Source organism: Oenanthe melanoleuca, chromosome 6 (assembly GCF_029582105.1).
Source record: "Oenanthe melanoleuca isolate GR-GAL-2019-014 chromosome 6, OMel1.0, whole genome shotgun sequence".
NCBI lineage: Eukaryota > Metazoa > Chordata > Aves > Passeriformes > Muscicapidae > Oenanthe > Oenanthe melanoleuca.
This window is the reverse complement of record NC_079340.1, coordinates 9,232,219-9,253,908: the sequence shown is the minus strand read 5'-3', so window position 1 is coordinate 9,253,908 and position 21,690 is coordinate 9,232,219. Positions and strand designations below refer to the sequence as shown.

The following is a 21,690-nucleotide window of genomic DNA, read 5'->3' as shown; positions in this document are numbered from 1 at the left end:
TAACAACAAATAAAATTCAAAATTCCCTGTATCTAAAATTCCCACAATGCCCCTCATTGCATCCCAGAGCCCAGCACCAGCCAGAGGAGCTGCCTGGAAAATCAAAACATTCTGAATTCACTGAACCAATATAAAAGTCAACAGTGGGCTGTTTTCTTCCATCTTTGACCAGACTTGTTAACATTACAAATCTATTCTATCTGCTTTTACAGCCATTCTGGCTTTATGTGAGTATTGAGTGTGCCTCTATCTCATGTTTTAAACAATCTTCAGTGTTATCTATGCCAACAGCAATTAAAAGAAGATATATATATATATATACACACATACACACAATATATATATGCAAGTGTGAAAGCATAGAGTAGGGGTTCCCAAGCTTTCATTCTGTTGTTATTCTTAGCAGCAGTGGGTATTCCCAGCTCTGTTATCAGAGGCAGCACATCTGCTGGTTGTGCACACAGGTAAGAGCTACCCAGAGCTCTTGGAACAGCAGCCAGAGACTCTAGCAAGGGATACTTAAAACAAAGAAAAGAAACAGACAACACCCCTCAAGGCACACACTTTCATCTACTCAGTTCAAACAGGGCACACACATCCCTGGTTTTTGTCTAGTCTCATACAATAATTTTTACTCCTGGAACAAACAGAATGGTTTCTTTTCTGGAGAGCAGGTTACTCCTCTGCTCTAGCACAGACTGAGTGCCATGGGCAGAGCAAAGATTTCTATCAAGCACAATCCTGCTGTCAGCTGATTGTCTTAGCAATTCTTGCTGCTGCAGGCATGCACAGCATGGTGTGCCCCCAAGTAGATGAAGTCAACTCACTCTCACATTTGCTGTCTTTTCCAAATTGCAAAGCTGGCATTTGAATTTCAGCGCCACTTTTTCACAAGAGGTCTATATAATACTTCAGTTCCTTGTCAAACATTATACAAAAATCTTTTATCATCTACCATCTCAAAGCTGAAGACACATGTTTAGAGAAATTATTTACACAATGTTTAGAAATTAGAGATGTTAATTCCAGTCTAATTCCAGTATTTTAAAAACTCTCTTTGAAATAAAAATGCATTCATATGTTATTTAAAAGATTAGCAAATAATAAAACAAAATGTTCTAATATAACCTCAGTGTTATTGTCAATTTTGACTCAATGGTTTTGAATAATTATCTTTTGCTAGTCCAAATGCTGTCTTTCTCACTGCTTCTGTATTTAAATAAGCCACCATTGAGGAAACAAACAGAAAATAGAAAAATTAGCTGTCCTAACACCCTAAATGGGATGAAATGTCCGTGCTCAAAGGAGAAATTAAAAAAAAAACAGCCATAACAGAGAATTTTCTTATGTACTTTTATTTTATTGGGTTTTTTTACATCTTTGATGGAATTTTTATGCAACTATTATGCCACAATCTATGATACACAATAAGAGTGAAAATCTGTCATTTACCATTTATATTTCTATGTTAATTTTTTTTCTACCTCTGCATATACTGTGGCAAAAGTGCATTTATCATATTTCATGCAGCACTGACTGTCTTATGCAAACTGAGAATACAATAAACAGAGCCAGCAATATTTAGCTGCACTCAATTCTTGCTACAGAAACAAGCATTCATAAAAGCATTAAAATACTTTGGGTAATGGTTACTGTCTATCAGCTTAATGTATTGAGCTATAGAAAGGGACAGGAGACAATACTTGTGACTGTCAACTGCAGTACTTTCCAAGTTCATTAGGTTTTCAAAGACTGAATTAGCTTAAATGCTTCAATCAGAGAAAAAGCCCAGAGCAACCAGTCTGATTTAAAAGGATGCTAGAGTTTCACAAACATTAGACAAAGTTCAGCTCTGGATACCATGGTAAGTACCTTACCACATCAATTCTATGCTCTGACAGAAGGATTGTTTCTTCACCATCACCATGTATCCAAGCCAAATAAAAGGACAATACAAGGCACACAGGCCTTTTTGGAAACTTGCCTGTGTATGTAGGATCTGATCATAGCTAAAGTTTTTAATACAGCTTTTTATTTTGATGAGACAAGAAGCTTTCCAGCATCACCTGACTCTTTGAATCAGACATCAACTGCCATGCTTCATTCTGTCACAGTCCATACAGCAGCAGCAGGGCAAAACGCACTCCCAGAGCAAAATCATGTCTGAGGAGCATGCTCAGGACAGGGAAGTGGAGATTTCATCTCTGTGCTTTCCAGTTATGCTGTCCCCAGGTGGCTGCTCAGGACACCCAGCCTGACCCTCAGGGCCCTGCTGGGGCCCAGGGCCTTTGTGCAGCTGCCTCCAGCTCTGCCCCAGCACAGGCATGGCCATCCCTGTGCACCCCACTAGAACTGCTCACCTCACCATTCCCTCCGCCAGCCAGTTCAAAGAGGGCAAAAATCTCCTGCCACTACAGAGATTAGTGCTGCAGAAACCTGAAGTCACTCAGAGCCAAGTTCTCTGGGGCAGAGGGAACAGGACTTCTGACAATACTAGCTCAAGAGGGGAGAGGAAAGCTGAGCTCACCTGCCTTCTAGCACTGTGGAGGAAGCACAAGCAATGGTTCAGAGACCACCCTGGCATGCAGTGCCCCCCAGAAGCCAAGCAAGAGAAACAGCCCCTGCTGCTCTCTCCCCTCCAGCACTTGTTGGACACCAGCCCCCTGACACAGAGCAGCTCTTGAGGTGGTTCACTTTTATGTCCATACTGAAAGTACATGGCCACTGAGATCCTAATTGACAGATCAGTAAGGGATCAAAAAAATAAATTACTACTTGTGCAAAACCACAGCATGTGCCTTTGGTAGATCAGCAGCTACTGCTTGCCCACCTTCCTCTAAAAAAAAGGGTGAGTAAATCAGGAACAGCCATTTCAGAGCTGAATTAGTATCAGCAAGATGTGAGGTAGGGAAGAACACTCGACAAAGCAGAGCACCCACTGCCTGTTGCAAAAACAGAGATTTCTCATCCAAACACAGTCCTGTAATGGTCAAAGAAAAGCAGATCTTAGTAGTTATGGAAAGAGGAAGACTGTTCATCCAAAACAAGGATGTTTACAGGACTCCAGAGCCCCCTAATACCACACAGCATCAAAGCAGGCCGCCCAGGAAGTGAGAGCACCTCTTACTTTTGAAGTCATTTGATGCTGAATTCTCCTGGTGATCACCCACTGCTCTGTCAGCTATGGTCCCATGTACACTTCATCCCTCTTCAAGTATCCCCAGACAACATTTTCTTGGTCCCTTTTACTTCTACCCTTCTTGAGCTCATATCTAAGTGGTTCACATTACTTACTTATTCCCCAGTTGAACAAATTTGTAATGTAACTCCTTATTTCCAGCCTCCTCCCCACATCTCCAGGTTACCTCACCATCTCCTTCCAACAAACACAGCCGGTACATTTCTCTACCAAAGTCATGTACCAACTCTGCTTTTCAGTTTCATTACTCTTCTCTGATATATAGACAGAAATAAGTAATTTCTTTTCCTTATGGTAAGACCTCTTGTGTGCATAACTATGCTGCTGTCCATGCCTGCTCTACTTACTTACAGTACTTAACCAGTGTCCACAAAGAGAGATATGAGCCTCATCGAGCCACAACACTGCACCCTGGGATAGGAGAAGCTTCTTGTGTCAAAGAGGTCCCAATTTAAATAGACAAGTGACAAAAAATGGTAGAAGGTAAGCTGGAATTGTTTTATCCTTAAAACTGGGGAGCGAGGTACAGAATAATGAAGCCAGCTGCTGTATCCTTTTATTTGGTAAAGCAAAAACACATTGTTCATCCAGTATTCTCCCCACTTTCCTTTCGGATGCAGTGTTTTGAGAGACTACCAGCCAGAGACAGGTCAGGGCCCTGCAGTTAGAATGTCTTTCCCTCAAAGGCCTCCAGGTTGAAAGCTGTATCCAGGAACCTCCTGAGTGACACCAGATGCATGTTCTTGTTGCCTGTAGCAGCAGCAGCAGCAGGCTCTCGGCCAGCATACCTTCATGAGAAAAAGAATTAGGCAGACAAATGAGGTGAGAAGTTACTCTATTTTGACAATAATAAACATGAGAACATGCTGTTTAAGGCATTGTCTTGGGGTGACTTTATGATGCTTGTATCCCCAATTGTCTGTTTTGTTGGTGTTGAATATTGAGTTCTGCAGCCTAAAGACTGGTTCCAGGAGTGAAGATGAAGAGAAGAGGTGCAGTTTGTTATCAGAGACTGCACTTACTCCCCTGCATTTTTCACGCAGACTGTGCTGTCTGGAGTGGACAGCAGGACAGAGCTCTCCTTTGCTCTTGGTTAGTTTCCAGCTAACAAAGGCAAAGAAGCTCCCTAGTCTATGGTGTTTTTTGGTTTTTTTTTTCCTTTTTCTTTAAATTGTTCAAACCTACTCTAAACTGAAAACCCAGAGGAGCACCAGGAGCTCACACCTGTGGCCCACTGGGGCCTGGCCTAAACCATGGCATTTCCCAGCACCAGAAGGACTGATAAACTGAGTGAGCCAAACTAAAACCCACAAAAGAAACTCTTCTGAATTTGTCATCTCTTCAGAACAACGAAAAGTTTTGTTGCTTAGTATTGTTCATTTTTGTGCTAAAAAGTGTTTTACCTGTTAAATAAATAGGCTTTTTTCTGCTCCTCTCCAATAAAATATTTCCCCAAACCAATTAAAAGAAAAACTACTTGAATCTATTTCCTAGAAGAACCCCATTGTGCTGGTTGCACGTGGAAGGGTGTGGGGTGGAGCCACCGGGGGGAATGGAGGCGCTGTCCCCCTCTGGGAGCTTCCCCTGTGGGGTGCTGGGACCAGTGGGAGGGCTGATCTGGTGGCTGGCATCCCAGTGGTCAATGAGAGAGTTGTTTCATTTTCATAAATCACACTGGTGGGGGCGGGCCGCTCTCTTTTGGCTTCCGGCCTCTGCGGAGGTGAGGTGGCTCTGGCTGGGCCCTGGGCCTGGCCACATGGTCCCAGCCCCGGCCCTGGGCTTGGCCCCAGCACGGCCCCAGCGGCCCCCGGCTCGGCTCTGCTCCCCTCTCCACGTGGCGTGGCTGAGCAAGGGGGATCAGGGAGCCACCAAAGGCTCTCCCTTCCCCCCACCCTGTTCTGAGAGAAGAGGCCTCCAGCCGACCAAGTGGCTTCTTCACGTTCTGGATGCAATTTTAACTCTTTTAATGCCTGGATAAGATTCTCAATCTCCTGAGCTCCCCTGAATGAGAAGAAATAAAGCATGGAGTCTACAGAAGTCAGTGGAATGAAGATAAAGTTCCTGATGCGAAGAGATTGAAAAGATGCAACTGATGAGTAGCTGAAAACCTTTTTGTGGGGCTATAAGGGGACTGTGACTACACTAAAACTCCTTTAAACTGTGAAATATACTTGGGCAGGTTTAAGTGCTTGAAAAGACCTTTTTGCTTTGAGGAAATGGGGTTCTCTCTTTTAGGACTGGAAATATGGACAGAGACATGTAATAGAAAAAGAGATGAAGAGAATTTTGTCTTTCAGCAGCTTGCCTTTAAAAGTGTTAACATATGTGTAACATAACCCATAGCACAGCTCTGGAAAGACTGTGGAGATGGGAGGAGAGTCAATCTGCAATATTTTCCCAGGCGGATGTAGATTGTGAAGGTGAAGAAGCCTAAACCAAAAAAGGAACTTTTCTCTCTAGAGTGAACTGAAATTATTATTTAAGCAGATAACTGACTGAAGTGTTTTCTGTATGTTGTTGTTAAGAAATGTGGAATGAAGGAAAGGGGAGGAGGGAATAATCTAGAAATCTTATTCTGAATTCTTTTTGTGTTATTAATAAATTTCTTCTTATACCCTTTTAAGTTTTAAGCCTGCCTTGCCTCTGCTCCTGAATCCTATCTCTAAAGGAAACTAAATACATTAAAATTGGCAAACCCAAGTCACACCGTGACACCTATTCAAAAGTTTTCTCCCAAATTTACCCTAAACCAGAACATTTGAGTCAGCTTGGAGGATTTGGATATTTAGTCATCAATCTATCTTAAATAAAAATCAATCCAAGTTGTACCAAGTTAGACCTTCTGGTCAGCTTCCCTCTCTTTCTTCCCTTCCATCATTGTTAACCTGTGTCTTCTCCCCATCCCTCACAGGGCAGCCAGGTACACTGTCTCATAATTAGATAATTTGCTTTTGGCAATGAAGACTCTCTTTCCTTTGACAGCTGCATGGGTAGATCTGAGAGTCAAGCATCTAAAATAAATGCAAAGGTGCCTGGACTGAGCTCTTACAACAGCTGTTTCCTGCAGAAACCTAGCATCTGGAATGAAATTCTTAAAATGACAGAATCATAGGCAACAGAGAGCTAAATGCTGTGCTAAGTAGCAATAAATACAGGCCTAGTTGCTACTGTTTTTCTTATAGACCTACAAGAAGGAGCAGTTTGTGCATCTTGTATTTGAGAAATAGTAGTCTAGATTTTTCCCTCCTACACCCAGGAAGCCAGACTCAGACGTTTTGATTTGTGAAGAACCTGACTTATCCATGAATACCTGAAAACAGCCCCAACCAAATTTAAAAGCAAATAAATCAGCCCAGGAGGCAGAGCAATTGTTTAAAGTCTCATACCAGATGGGTCGAGTGTGGTTCACGGTAGTGCGGAAACGAGGTTTGACATAATCATAATATCCACTGTTTTTGTGCTCCTCCTGACACCAGACTAGATCAGCAGTTGGATACTTATCAACTTCTTCTTTCAGCAAGTCAAAGGGGAATGGTGAGATCTGGAAAAAGAGGTTAATAATTGTCAAGGCTTTCTCCGATGTGGTATTAGCCCATGGTGAGTCATTACTTTTCCATGGAGAGTGACTCATGTTTCTCTAATTGATTTAATGGTCAGAAATGAATACACAAATATTTTATAGTTGCATTAGTATGAACAGAAGTAGGTTCTGCACTGCTACAGTTTTTTTAGTGAAGTAGCTATAGCATGACCTTAATGAGTGAATGACAATACAGCTTCAAAGTGTACTATTCATAACATTTAAACCTAGCAGACTGCATATTCAAATTTAAGGTGCTATTGTATTGTCATCTTCACTTTGTTATGCTGTTCTGGAAGTCATCAAGCTTTCTGGATCTCATTGTCTAGTATGCAATTGATGTGTTCCTTCTCCACAAGACCTCAAAGGATTAGAATATGTCTTGTAAGATGCTAAGTGCTAGAAAAAAATCACCATCCATAGGAGGGGTGTCTATTTAAAAGCATAGGAATCCCCATGGCCCTGTCTTCTGAGGATCAGGGAGCTCACCTGTTCAAGTCTGGTTATAGCTACTTGTTTCTCCAGGTCTTGGCTCTTTCTCTCTTTCACAAGGTCATAGTAGACTTTTCCTGTGCAGAAAATCACTCGCTTGACCTCATGTGGTGCCTGAGCTGCTGGCCCATTCTCAGGGATCACACGTTGGAAAGTGGTACCTAGTTGGAGCACAAATTAGAGAAAGTGCTCTCAGTGGGTCTGACATTTCAATAAAGCAGCCCAAGAAACAGTCCTTTAGTCCTTTACTGAGCAAGCCGTAGGTTGCAGTGATCAAAGGGTTCTCCTGCCTCTCTGGTCCTACTTTTCAGACTGGTAACTTGGCTAAAGTGGCTTTCAGCAATTCCTTCTCAAGAAGTTAGAAAATTGTCAGTAACCCAGTCTTTCACCACACTTAACAGGCAGAATCATATCAACAGTAGACTGTTTTTCAGCTTTGTGTTGTGTACTGCATCTTTACTTTTAAACTGATTGGACAGCTCAACTTTGCTTCCAGTTTGGGGTTTTTTCAGCGAACCACCTGAAATATTTTCTTCTTTCCAAGATTATCTCAACCACAAAACATTAATACAGCTTTACAAATTTCAAAATATTCTATAAAAACAAAACACATATCTGTAAAGCAACTAAATCTAACAACTACAGAAATATTTACTCAAGCACACACATTACTGCTGTATATTTGATTTAAACCTCTATTTGAGAGATAAAAGAGCAATAGACAAAGCAAGAATTAGCACAGAGCTTAGCCATATGTATAAATGCTAATGTACAGGTACAATTTCAGATGCATATCTTCACTGCTACCACCTCCCAGGAGTGAAATTTTCTTGGGATACATGAAGCTGGAAAAGGGACTTGATGGTCTAAAAGATCCTTTTCACATATGATTGAGTAGAACTATTTCCACATTAAACAACTGCAAGGTAGCAGACAGCAGCTCGACCTCCTATTCTGAATCAGCACACCCACTTACCAGGAGAATAAGCTCCTGTTTGAACCATTTATCTCGGGGAAGAAAAGCAACAGCACAAACATATCAAAGCACAACTGATTTATGTCAGAATTATCCTGTCCCACTGAACAGCAGAATTCATCATTAAAAAAAGACTGAATCTGTGCTTCATTGGGTCAGCTGGAGTCAGTCTTCCTCTGTCTCAGCTTTCTATTAAAAGCAGAGCAAAAAGGGTTAGCTGAGAGTCAGAAACACTTTATTACTTTATTGCTGCCCTCTTCAGCAGAAACATAAAAGCATGCCAAAATTCAATGTTAATTTGTTGTTTGGCCAGTGCTAAGGTTAGCCTGAAGTAGGGAGGACTCCCAAGACAAAGTGACAAATCACAAAGCCTAGAGAATTTCCGACCCATTCCACAAAGCTTTTAAACAGTAATAAAAATAGTAAATGCCTTTTCTTGAGAAGCAAAGTTTACACACAAAAATAAGATAATACAATATTTAAGCACACTTATACAGTGTAAGTTGCTTTTTAAAAACTGAGCAATTTGGACAGCAATCAAGACCCTCACTAGAACTGGAGATAGATCAGCACACCTATGCCCACATTCTCACACTGAACAGTCATTTTAATCCCTCACTCATTACATGTCACTGCATTTCCTGATGCCACTCCAACAGGATCTAACCAGTGCAAGGCAGGACAAAACTGCAGTGTTTGGTATTCCCCCTGCAGTCACTGTATATCTCTCGGTGCTGATAGCATGTCAACAAAAGCTCTGAACTCCCTGATCTCACTTTAGATCACTGGTGTGACACAGCAGCCCCAAACCAAGCACTGTGACAAGAACTGGGCACATTATTCTTCCAAATGGGGCCAGTGTAATTACAACCTATCCCTCAGTCTTGGGGTCAGGAGGCACGGGAGGTACAAAGAACAACTAAAGTTTTACATTAAGAGACAAAGAGCAGAGGGACGTGATGGCCTCTTGAGGGAAAACTTCCTGCAGAGATGGAAATGTATTTTCCATTAAGTTTAATGTCTGGTTACAAGATAAACCTGTTAAAATTAAGAATCTATATGTGAAAGCAAATTTTTCAGCGAATGTCCCTGCTAGATCTCACTATGACAGCTCCACAGAAATTATGCCGAAAGAAAAGACAAACTCTGCAGAGCAGATTCTGTTTTTCACAGTCTGACATGCAACTTGGTATAGCTAATTATTTCCCTACAATATTTTGAAGTGACCTACCAGACACCATTTCATCAAAACTGGATTTAGCTTCTGGATGCCTCAGCAATGACTTGGGTGTCAAAACAATCAGCTGTAAGACAGAAATTTTTCCAACACTCAGAAGCTGCTTTATCTCCATTAGACATGCAACATCTGTAACAGTGTGCACATAAAAACCATAAACTGAATATGATATAGAATAAATTAATATGAATAGCAAACACAGTAAATTATTTTTCCTGTTTTGAAAGCCATGAAAGTTCCAAAATTATTCAGAAGATTTAGCTAGCTACTCCTTTTACAGGTTCTCAAAACTCAATGCTGATGTTTCTTTTTGACAACAAAATCAAATTACAGATATGAACCAGTAAAACATTCAACAGTTGTATCTTGGGTCTTTGAAGTTCCAGCAATTAGACATGCAGATGACAGTTCTGCAATGTGTTTGCTACATCACTAATATCTTGACAAGCTCATCTGAAGATCTGCACAGCCAGATGGAAGCAAAGCTAAAAATCAAGTTTTAGAGCCATAGTAAATTAGGGCTGAGCTTTTTTGCATCAAAGTGGCAACTTCAGCCTGTGTTCAGTTAGGGTTTTTCACCAGCAATCCTTATTCTTTTCAGCAGTGTGTCATATGCAAAGGCCACTCCTTGGCTGAGGGCTAATTTACCTGGAATAATCAAGCCCTTTAAAGTAACCTTACCGGCTTTCTGAATGGCAGCAAGATCTGCCTTCGGAGGACATGAAAGTAATTGGCTGGAGTTGAACAATTCACCACAATCCAGTTACATTCATACAGCTGGGAAACTTCAAACTGCTCAGTGAACTCCTGAGAGAAACATTTAAAGGCATTAGAAAAATGTCTAAAAGATCAGAAAAAAAGGCTTGAAAGCCACTGTCATATTTCTGATTCTCAGCAATTCCCTTCCTCAAAAAATTTATTTAGTGGCTCTCAGCTAAGATTGTTTTATTAGCTAGGGAAGCATCCATACAAATCATTCATTTCTGTTTCTACTTCTTCCTAAAAATTTATACAAATAGACACAAAAAGTTTCCATTAATTCAGAAAGATGGGAAGTCCAGGAAGGAAGACTGAGGAGGACTAGACATCAGTAGATCGAAAAATCAAAATAGAACCACTTTGTAAGAACTTTAAACTATAATTCAATTTCTGAGTGTAGGGTCAGCTTTCACTCTCTCTCCCATCCTGTAGAGCTATGTACTTTATCTGTCGAAGTGAACAACCAATCTATGAAAGTCTTAGCCCGCTCAAAATTAGAAGTTGCTTATTTTCATGCTCCTAGCAGTACAATTTAGCTCCACTGCAAAGATCCAGGGTAGTCTCACTTGACCTCCTTTAGAAATTGGCTAGAGACACGTATTTGCAGTACACACAGCAATATAAACAAGCAGGATCACTGGCCCTGAGGAACAGCCATAAAAGATCATGCTGCCAGAAATTAATTGTATGTGACCTCAGCTTTGCAATGAACAGCAATGCTGCATACTTCCATTACTTTTACTGGGATCAAGTTAATGTTACACCAAGACTTGAAGCTAAATCCTAACCTGCTATACCTAGTTAAAATGATGCTACTAACAAAAAATGTCTGGGATGTGAAAAGCAAGAAAAGGACAAAACTACTTACTGGATAGGCATCAGAATCATCATTGCTCATCTGCAGAAACCTTTCAGGCCTGGCTGATGAATGCTCTGGACCCTGAAAAAGGAATCATTTAAAACAATGTTAAAGAGCCAAATGAGCAGTTAGACATCAGTCTAGGCCACTCATTGCATAGTACCTCCTGTTCCCTCTGCACCAACTGCACACCTGCCCCCCAGCCAAAGGCATCAACAGCAGCAGTGGGAGAGAGGACACACCACAGGACAGGAACTCTTCATCTTCTTTTTTCATAGGAGATTTGGTTTAACATGCATTTCTAATGTTTCTACCAGCTGGAAGTGATTTCTACCCTCAATCTAGCTGCACAATGAAGACCAGTGGAAAGACAGTGGGTCCATGTGGGCACAACAATGACGTTGCTAATACAGGAGCAAACACAAACACAAGGAATATCAGGAAGAGATACTGGATGCCTCAGAATACTGCAGTGACTCACACTTCATGCATGCTGAACAGGAGGAAGCACAAAGTTAACTGCTGCCTACTTTTGCTGGATGGCACAGGATGTCTCCTACTATTGTTCACTGTTCAGTACAGGACCAAGTATCTAGATGAATGCTTTAGATAAAATGGATCAAAATACACACACACACACATTATCTGCCACACTAACCTATGATTAATCTCTGCCTCCTTGGGAGACATTTTATGTTCTGTCATTACTGAACACTCCCATCCAATGTCTCACTAGCAGTACCCATGGCAATTTCTTGAATTGCACAAACACTCTAAGCTCCATTTTACATCAGCAAAACATGCATGCTGGCCACAGAAATTATCAGGAATAAGGAATGTAGCAGAATCTGTTATTTTTCCTTTTCATGTCCCTGTTTATAAAGGATCAGAGAAAGCTATAAGGAGTGTGAGAATGCAATGTGCTAATTTATCTATTGCTATTGCTGACAGCCTTGGCTGGTTCAAGTGACCAAGGAGGAACTTTCATTTAGCACACAGCTGTAAAGTATTTAACCCAAAGACAAACTATTACACTTCTAAGAAAAAATATTACACCTCTAAACTCTCTCCATGTCTCCTAAGCCAATAATGTTCATAAAGAGATTTTTTTTCTTTATATCTCACATTGTAACTTCCTCTGTTGAAATCTTAATACATGATCTCCAAAATCAGCCATTATTCTGACAACTAGTAGTCCACCTTGACTGAACACATCATCCTTCCTAATTCCAAGTGCAGGATTCCAGATCCATAGAAGGGACACAAAGATGATAAGAGGACTGGAGCACCTCTCCTGTGAAGACAGGCTGAGAGAGTCAGGATGGTTCAGCCTGGGGAAGAGATGGTTTCAGGGAAGTATTTTACAGCATCTTCCAGTACCTAAGGGGACCTGCAAGAAAGCTGGAGAGCAACTTTTTATAAGGTCAAGTAGCAACAGGACAAGAGGGAATGGCTTTAGGCAGCAAGAGAGCAAGTATAGGTTTAACACAAGGAAGAAAATCTTTTCTGTGAGGGTGGTGAGGCATTGGCACAGGTTGCTCAGAGCAGGTGTAGATGCCCTGTCCCTGGAAGTGTTCAAGGCCAGCCTGGAAGGGGCTTTGACCAGCCCTTGGTGAAAGGCTCCCTGCCATGGTGAGTGGGCTTAAACTAGATGGTCTGTACAGTCCTTTCCTACAAAAGCCATTCTATGACTCCATGATTCAGTTTGCTTCATGGACTAAGGGAATTCAAAGGAAAAAAAAATTCTGCTGGCAACAAATGTGTAACACAAACAGCCTAGAACTGTGCCTTGTATCACTGCTCCTTTGAATTCTGCCTCCACTTTTGAGTGCTGAATAATCTGGTCACAGACAGGTAAGGACTTGAGAGCAAAGAACAAAGCTGCACAGAACTTTAGTGCACCATAGCAGCCCAGTTTATTGTAGCACCTCTGCTGTTCACATCTGTTTGCTGGAAATCAAATCCTGCACTAAGCATGGCATACACAGCACAAACCCAGTGCTTCACAAGCACACTGCAGTCAGTACACTGGGAACAGAGATGTTACCAGCAAACAATTACAGCAGAGGCAGATGAGGCTTCCCCATCACTCACACACTGACCCAGCAACAACTCCAGTCCAGAGCCTCAATGTTCACATCCATCTTCGGTTTCTGTGCTGACACCACCAATCAGACTGCCAGCAACTCCTGCGTGGGATGGGGTAGGGTTTATTTCTACTGCGACCACCTATCCAGTGAGACCTATACTGAATCCATTAGCCACTTCCAGATGAGTCCCCAAGGAGCCATTAGGTTGCAGAGTCTTTCAATCACAGCCAACTTGCCTGTGAATGCATGACCTAGAGGTGAAGGGATCCATATCCCATTAAGAATCCTTCCCCAAATCATCTTGTCCCCAACACTGTAGTTATAGAAAGATTAGTCCTCCTGTAATGAAAAGGTCCTCTGGGAGGATAAAAGATTTCAACAGCCTGGTGGGATTCTTGAATATTCCAAAAACAGCTGACACTAGTAGCAAAATAAACATGTTTCAGAAGACCTGTGCAAATCTTCACTGCCAAGTGGCTATGGGAAAAGAAAGATTAAATGTCTTGTAAGCAGCAGAGAACCAGCCCCTTAAGCCGAGTGCCTCCCTGCAGAGGACCACACCCCCTGCTGAGGGCTCATTCAGGCTGTCCCCTCAGGACACAGTTAAAAAAATTAATTTATCAAAACCCTTGTGAACAGCATCAGACCCTTTATTCTTTAAGCACAATGGATGTGGAAAGCCATTCATAAGACATGAATGTACCCCAGTGTATCAGGACAGGATCATAATTGAATGGAAATAAACTAAATTGTTTGTGAGAATAGAAATGACACAGTTTGTGGTGAAAAGGTCTAAAGCATTTATACAGATGGAGATTGCCACTGTGGCACATGCTATGCTCTTTTAAATAGAAAACTAGAAACACACATGCAACAATTCATGAAGGCTAATGTATCTGAAAAGGAAAAAATTAACCTTGCCTGACATGACATTCATATAGTCTTAAAAATAATTGAAAATATTTGAAGAACAATTCCACTGCTGATATGAACTTCATGTAACTTTACACATAGGGTGTGCCCACGCCAATTCCCTCTAAGACATTGTCTAGTTCCTCCTACTAGCCACCAAAGAAAAGACAGTCAACAGCTAGTAGAAACATTTTCCTTTTCAGAAAGAGGGAGATTTCTTATTATATCAAAATTAACCAAGGTAAATGATTTTTGAAGGAGTTTTACAGTTGTTTACACCATTTCATGGCAAGAGAATTTAGTGCAGAGTTTATACATACATACTTTATGCAAAATAAAACCAAGCAAGCACTCTTAGACATGATTTCTTTCTTATTGTACACTGAGAATGCAGCTTTCTAGGGAAAGAAGGCAGTGTCTTAGCAAAAGATATCAAAAAAGAGAAGGAAAAAAAGGGAAAAATGGGGGGAGGGTATACATGCCACTAAGAAGGACACAAAGCTAAGAGCTCAGAAGTATTTCCCAGGCTTTTTTTTTGTTTTCACCAGGCAATCTACCTACATTCTTCTCTGTAACACAGAGGCAGCCCCACATGCTTAAGAGTGCCTTCCTCCCTTGGGCTCCCACCACCACTGCATCCCCAAGCCACCTTTGGGTATCTCAGTGCCCCCAAGCAGCTTTTCCAGCTGCAGAGAAGGCGCTGCAGGCAGCAGTCCCCTCCTGCTCGTGCCAGGCAGCAGCACTCACCATTCCTTCCATGCCGTGGGGCAGGAGCAGGACGATCCCGTTGTGCCGGACCCACTTGGCCTGGCCGCAGCTGATGAACTGGTCTATTATGCACTGAGCTGTGTTGTGGAAGTCCCCAAACTGGGCTTCCCAGCACACCAGGGCGTTGGGACTTGCCATAGCAAAGCCAAGTTCAAAACCTGACAGGCAAACAAATTGGAGAATTAGACAGTAAATGGATTTCCTGTTCATTCTATTCATTCATCATTACAAATTTTAAATAAAGCAAATCCCAAATTAGAGCATGAACTGGATTTTTGGAGCCCCATTATAAATCATGCAGTTTTCAATAGTACCGTTTCCAAGCTTGACTTCAATCCTTCACACTTTTCCTCAAACACTTCAATATCATAGGAGTTTTTAAACAAATTAAACCCCCTCCATCCACTCCAACTTTAGTATGCTTCCCTAAGAGCTCACTACTATCTTCTCCTGTAAAAATGCACTTACAGCCCAGTTCAAGAGTTTTTTTATTATTTTAATATATCCGCAGCCCTACACAACATCATCTTTCTTTCCCCCTCTCATATGCAGATGATGAAGAAAATTACTATTGACATACATCTTCGGTCTATAGACATGATCCCAGTCCTCAGATCTTCCAAAAAACTTGAATATAACAGCTGCATGGGAAACCCATCTGGGACTTGGATAAACAATCCTTTCTTAGGCAGGGCTAAGGACCTTTAGGTTTCTGCTTCAGTGTTAAAGTATTTGACCTCTGTTCATATTTTCCTTTGACCCTCTGATATAGCAGAGCCTAGAGTTCTGAATGAATACCTGTACTCCAATTATCCACCTATAGTTTGGAGTGATTACAACCAAAATGGTTGAAGCTCTCAGTAAAAAGCAGAGCTTTATAGCACTGCTCTGGGTATAGAGGTTCTGACTGAGGCAAAACTGATCCAATACACACAGAGAATAAATATCTAATTGATAGATACATTTCATGTTGAAACTCTACACAGAATATAATGATCTGGTTTCAAACACAGAACTTCAATATGGGAATACTCTCATTGAAGCTTACCCCACCAGATCAACTAACTTTTGGACCTTCACAGTCTACTGTGAATTTTCAACATTCCAACCCAGGTTTTGCTTACCATCCCCATGGCAAGAAATCTTTGAGTCACTTGGCTTTTGGACCACTGATCTCTGAGCAGTCCATCCATGACTCCAGCAGATGTTCCCATCAAAAGGCAAGTGATACATTAGAGGCCAGAAGAAGACTGTGAAGTCAGACAGACAGCCCTTCGTCTGTGAGTCCCCATGACAGGTCATTACCAGAGAGAATGACTTTTGCTGGCCTTGCCTTTGGCCTGGCTGCCTGAAAAGCCTTTCCTTCAGTCTTTCTTCCATCTCTGGCCTCCTCATTTGGGTAATTCCATTGTTAACACAATGAAAACTGCAGAAAAATTTACACAACTCCTTCAATCATATTCCCAAAGGTACCTGAAAAATAGATTTCCCTAGATAGGCTTGAATCCCATTCTAATTTTACACAAGCATTAAGAGACCATTTCTACTGATTGGGTGACATGGTTGAGAAAATATGCAATATGTTCAAGGCTTATTTGTGCATATGCTGCTCTCTGTAAGGGTGGGGTAATGTAGCTTTTAGAGAAGCACAAACTGAGGTCTTGACCACTCAGTTATCAATAATCAAAGAGTGCTTTTCAAAGAGTGTAGAGCTCAGTGCATATGTGAAATTTGGTCACAGCACACACATAATTCTACTTTTATAGATAAAAGATTACCCATAAAATTCACATGGAAAAAGGAGTATAATTTCTCATTTCCTATCTTGTTGACAACTTCACGCTAATCTCTATAGAGTAACAATGTTCTAGGTAAAACTGCATCAAAAAGTGTGATTTTTAACACAGATACCATTTGCAAGCTTTCTGACAGCTATAAAAATGTTCAGGAAAATACATCCAAATGTAATCAATACATTCTGATTATTATTTTGAGAATAATGCTGCTGAGACTCCTATTTCATGGCACGTGTCTGTAGTATACAGATCTTTGGTATACCAGAACTCAATTTTCCACCAGGGAAATGACAATGAGAGTTACTAAATTAAACTACTCCAATTGTGACTGTAGAAGTGGAATAGCCTTAACCCATGACAGACTAAAGAGTCTGTGAAGAATTACTGCTACTACTACTACCACCTTCATGGGGAGAAAAAAAAGAACAAGATCTGAATTTCTAAATTATAAAAAAAAAAAATGCTGGTGGAAAGAAATCTGGACAGATGCAAGGTAAACAGCCCAGGAGAGGGTGAGGTGTTCTCTTGCAAGGGAATTGTTGGGGCACCAGAGCCAAGGTCAGAGAAGGTGACCTGAACTGGAAAGTTTCCATCGTTCTAGAGATGGGACGTGAACTTCAGGGGAGCAGGTTCCTAACCAGGTCCCTTATGAGAGCTCAAACTCAGACCAGAAGAAAAGAATTAAAAACAAACAAACAGACAAACAAAAAACAACAACAACAAAAAAACTACAGCAGAGACCTTGCAAACTTTATTGTTTATGTCTGCAGATGAACTAAACATTTCTTTAAAATTCTGTGCAAATTTTGTGGGTTTAAAGGATAAACTCTTACACAGCTAGAAACAGAGAACAGGTTGAAGCTGTGAGGAAATCCAAGGCAACCAGGCAGCAGGACAATTTTTAATGTCAGGTAAGGAATCTGCACACCCAAAGGGTGTTGGAGAGCAACCAGCCAACCAAATAGCAGGGAATTGCTCAGGGCTCAGAGCACACCAAGGCACAGGGAACTAGGAACCAGCACAGCAGTTTGGTAAACTTCTACACTGAGGAAACATAGGAAAGAAAAATACACATCACTTGATTAAGGCTGCAAAACTAATGTTTCAATTGCTGGAGTTCATTATGGTCCCTGGATGACAGACCTAGCAGAAATGCTTGTTTCTATTAGTCCAGTGCCTGCTGTGCTCCCTCACTGTTCTTCTGTCACTCGGGCACAAAAAGAAGTGTTGTCAAGCAAAGTGGCAGCTTACACAGCACACTGTACTGTGGTTTTCCCCACAACATTTTCATGATTGCCATAAGAATAGATGTTTTTCCATTAATGTAAGCAAGACTACAGCCATAACTTAATTCAGCATGTTTTTATAGTGACTTAGGGCATGAATGTTAACTAATGATTAAAAGGGCTTATCAGTACAAGGATTTTTTGTCAGAATGAAGAAAGGTACAAAGACAGATTTTTGCTATCTTTAACAGAAATTCTAAGCACAGGGACTACAGAGGGATATGCATCCTTTCACAAACCTAAACACAGCTAAGGACAAAGTGAAGTTAATACCCATCCGGAGGCTGACTATTAAACAGGAAGACTGATGCCTTCTCAGAACTCCACACAGATGCCATTGATTACTACAGTCTGCCCCAATTCCTAACACAATTTCTGACAGGTATTTGTATATTTGTATTTGCTACCCCCAACATTAAGAATGCATTGCTCTGACTAAGCATGAATACTACACATTTCATCCTAGGTGTGTATTGCAAAAAAAATATTTTTACATTATACCTGTCTTGTTCCTTTCATCTCTTGCTTTAAATTTGACTTTTTCCCCTTGAAAAAACTATAGTCCAAGTCTTATGGATCAGGAATTTCCTGAAATACACAGTAGTTTCAAGTCTATCTTGCCTGATATTCCTTGAAATATCTTGAGCCCAAGAGCTCTCAAAGGCAATACTGAATCTGACAAATAACCTCACCTCTTGGATAGAGACTCAACACTACACAAGTTATTCTGAGGGCTATAAAGAAAGAAAGGAAATCCTTTCAAGTATTTAAGAAACACTGAAGAGGTAGAATGGAGCATCTGTAAGTTACTTTTGTTTTTCTCCTCTATCCTAATCAGCAAATAAATTCAGACAAACATCTTTGCTTACATGACTTCTCACAGGATCACTTATACTTCCAGATATTCAGTTTCAGTACAAGGGGAGAATTATGGTAAAGCACTTGGATACACAACTAAATTATAATAATCTGGGTGTAACTAAAGATAGTAGACATAGGATGTCAAACAAAATTATCAGAGGTTGTTAAATACTCTAAATTATCAGAGATTGTTAAGTACTCTGATTTAATGCCCATGTTACAGCCACTCCAGAGCTTCCTGTAGACAAAACATAAGCAGTTGTCTGAACTACAGTTGAACAAGACTGCCTTTGTTTTCTTTCTAAGTGAAATCAATCTTGCCAGAGATCATTTTAATGGAGCAATGGCTCACCAGGTGTTCCTAACTAGCTCGACTATAACTTGGTGCAAAGCTCACAGCTCTGAACAGATACCAGCTCTTGGTTTATGAACCTGCTGAGGAAATAATCTGTAGTTACATCATGCTGGGCTGTTTAATCCATTTTTACTTAGCTCTCCCTCAGAGAAACTAAGGGAATTTCCAAAATGCTTCTGAGATGCCGCATGTTAACAGAGTCATAGAATAATATCCTAACATTCTTTCACCATTATTTCCCCTTTATATTATCTCACAACTCTCCCTATAGCCACCAAGCACTTCAGTGTGCTAATTCTAAACTGCTTCTTTTAACAGAATTAGATAGTAGAAACAGCAGCTGGAGAAAATAAAGTGTTCAGGGGTTTTGGTTCTCCTGAACAACCAACTCCCTGAAGTGCAAGCCTTCACTTATTCTTTCATGTATTTAAAAGGAGACCCAGTGATGTTACCAGCCAAATAAATATCAATTCTGATAGCTCTTCTTTGACTCAGAGCCTCAATTAGAAGAGACATGTTCACACACTGCTGCTTATCCCAAAACTGCCTCTCTATGGAGGCAATACACAAGAGTAAACATGTTGGAAAAGGTCAATATATAAAAGCCATCAAGAGAGCAAAAACTTCATTATAAAATCATTTCAACACAGAAAATGGCATTTTTAGTTTAAAAAAACTCAACCCAATAAACACACAAAACTTATCAACTATTTGTATCAATTTAATCTCCTTTAATATTAGAAAACATCTCAGACATAAGGGATTTAAAGTCCTTGAAAATTAAAAGTATCAATATTATTAGTTTTGAAGAACCTGTCATTCCATCTGCTGAAGCATAAGTGCACAGAAATGGTATTCTTGTTTTCAGCATAAAAACAAAACCCTATTTTACCCTATTGCTTGTATTAAATGAATTTTATTAAATCAACTTTCACCTGTCTTTTGCTAGGTGAAGTGGAAGGGCAGTAGTGAGCAGAATGAGATCAAGAAAGAGAGAGAGCCCACTTGGTTAGTTTTTTAAAGAATGGAATTGTGACAGTTAGAATTGCCTTCATGCCATAACAACACTAGGCTTTCTATTGAGGTGTTGTTTTTAAAACAAAATCAGATTTCAACTATATCCAGATATTTGTCACTTCTTTTGGAATGTTAAAAAGCCAAATCCAGAAACCTACGATCCTCTTATCCACAAGTTTTGCAGCAACACTGTAAACAGGTTCAAATTAAGAAATTCCAGAACACACTGTGAGTACCAACAGGAAATTGAAAGCAATCATTCTCTGAAATCAAATTCTTGATTTTTATCTATGCCAATTATTTGTCTCCTGTTGATACATATCCTTGCTTGCACTCTCCTATTTAGAGTTTACCTTTACATGTTAATGATACAAAAAATGTGATTGTGTTCACACTAATTCTGCCACAGAGCAAACAAAAATATCTAAAAAAATCTGGTCTTCAGCCCATGCTCCAACTGTACAATTTTATACCACTTTAATTTTAGTATTATTAGCAATAGGTAATATGTACTATTGCAAAAATGACTAAGTAACCAAATATTTCTGGAACTTTGAAGCAAGCAGCTATTAACTACCACCTTTATCTACTATAACGTTTCAAGTTTTTCCTTCACATGATATTTTATTATCCATAGAATCAGTAACACTTTTGATAAATTATTAGATATATTTGTTTCATGCTCCACATTCCTCTTGCCACCCTCATCATGTCAGAGTAAGGTTATCCATTCTCTGTGGCTGAAGGTAAAATAATTCACAATGATTAATGCTATCAATAAAAGGAATTTGTTTTCTTGAAATAGCACATTCAGAATAGCAGTTCAGATGAGGCCAGGATGGATTTTTTATATCTCTATGACAAACTGTCTCTGATTTTCTTGTCAGTTCCTTCCCTTTTAAGGAGATATCAAGAGCACATTCCAGCACTGCCAAGATCAGCAATAGCCAATGGATGCTTTCAGCTGAATCCCAAATTGTAAGATGTGGGGATGCTTGTTGAAGGGATACCAGAACCTGGAGGAAGAGCTCTGACACCTGTTTCATATATGATCACTTTACAGCTTTTCTTTCCCCCACATTCTTTTCCTTGCTGAGCTCTGCTCCTTGTCTAGCAGCCCTACCAAACCAAGGCAGATCAAGACATACCTAGGACCCCGTACTCGGAGAGGGAACTGTTGCACACGGTGTAGGGGGCCTGCTGCTCCCAGAGGTGATTCATGGGAACACAAATTCTCTTGTCAACCTCTTGATCATGAAGCACATGGTGACGATGGCTGCAAAGAGTAGTTTAAAGAGATTTATTAGCCTAGAATCATTTGGGGCTTTAACAGAGCTATTTTCAAAGCTAAAGCATCAAAGTTGTGTTCTGGAAAGCAAGAAAGTATCATGGTTATCTCTGCTACACACAACACCCTGGTCTGGTTGAAACCATGGGAAATACAATCACATGTCTAAATATACTTGCTGCACTGTAAGGGCTTTCACTGACTATCCATGCTTC

General features: G+C 40.5%; 1 protein-coding gene across 1 annotated transcript in view; it reads right to left on the bottom strand.

Annotated features, from left to right (window-relative positions):
- Window positions 1-1,370: 1,370 nt before the first annotated feature.
- The window catches only part of OGDHL (oxoglutarate dehydrogenase L), a 51,308-nt gene continuing 30,988 nt past the window's right edge, over window positions 1,371-21,690 (bottom strand). The window contains exons 16-23 of the mRNA XM_056495312.1: window positions 21,336-21,463; window positions 14,852-15,030; window positions 11,112-11,183; window positions 10,166-10,291; window positions 9,479-9,551; window positions 7,269-7,432; window positions 6,586-6,740; window positions 1,371-3,987 (exon numbers count right to left, since the gene is read on the bottom strand). Of these exons, the coding sequence (XP_056351287.1) occupies window positions 3,864-3,987; window positions 6,586-6,740; window positions 7,269-7,432; window positions 9,479-9,551; window positions 10,166-10,291; window positions 11,112-11,183; window positions 14,852-15,030; window positions 21,336-21,463 (1,021 nt within the window). The 3' untranslated portion in view covers window positions 1,371-3,863. The remainder of the gene's footprint in view (window positions 3,988-6,585; window positions 6,741-7,268; window positions 7,433-9,478; window positions 9,552-10,165; window positions 10,292-11,111; window positions 11,184-14,851; window positions 15,031-21,335; window positions 21,464-21,690) is intronic.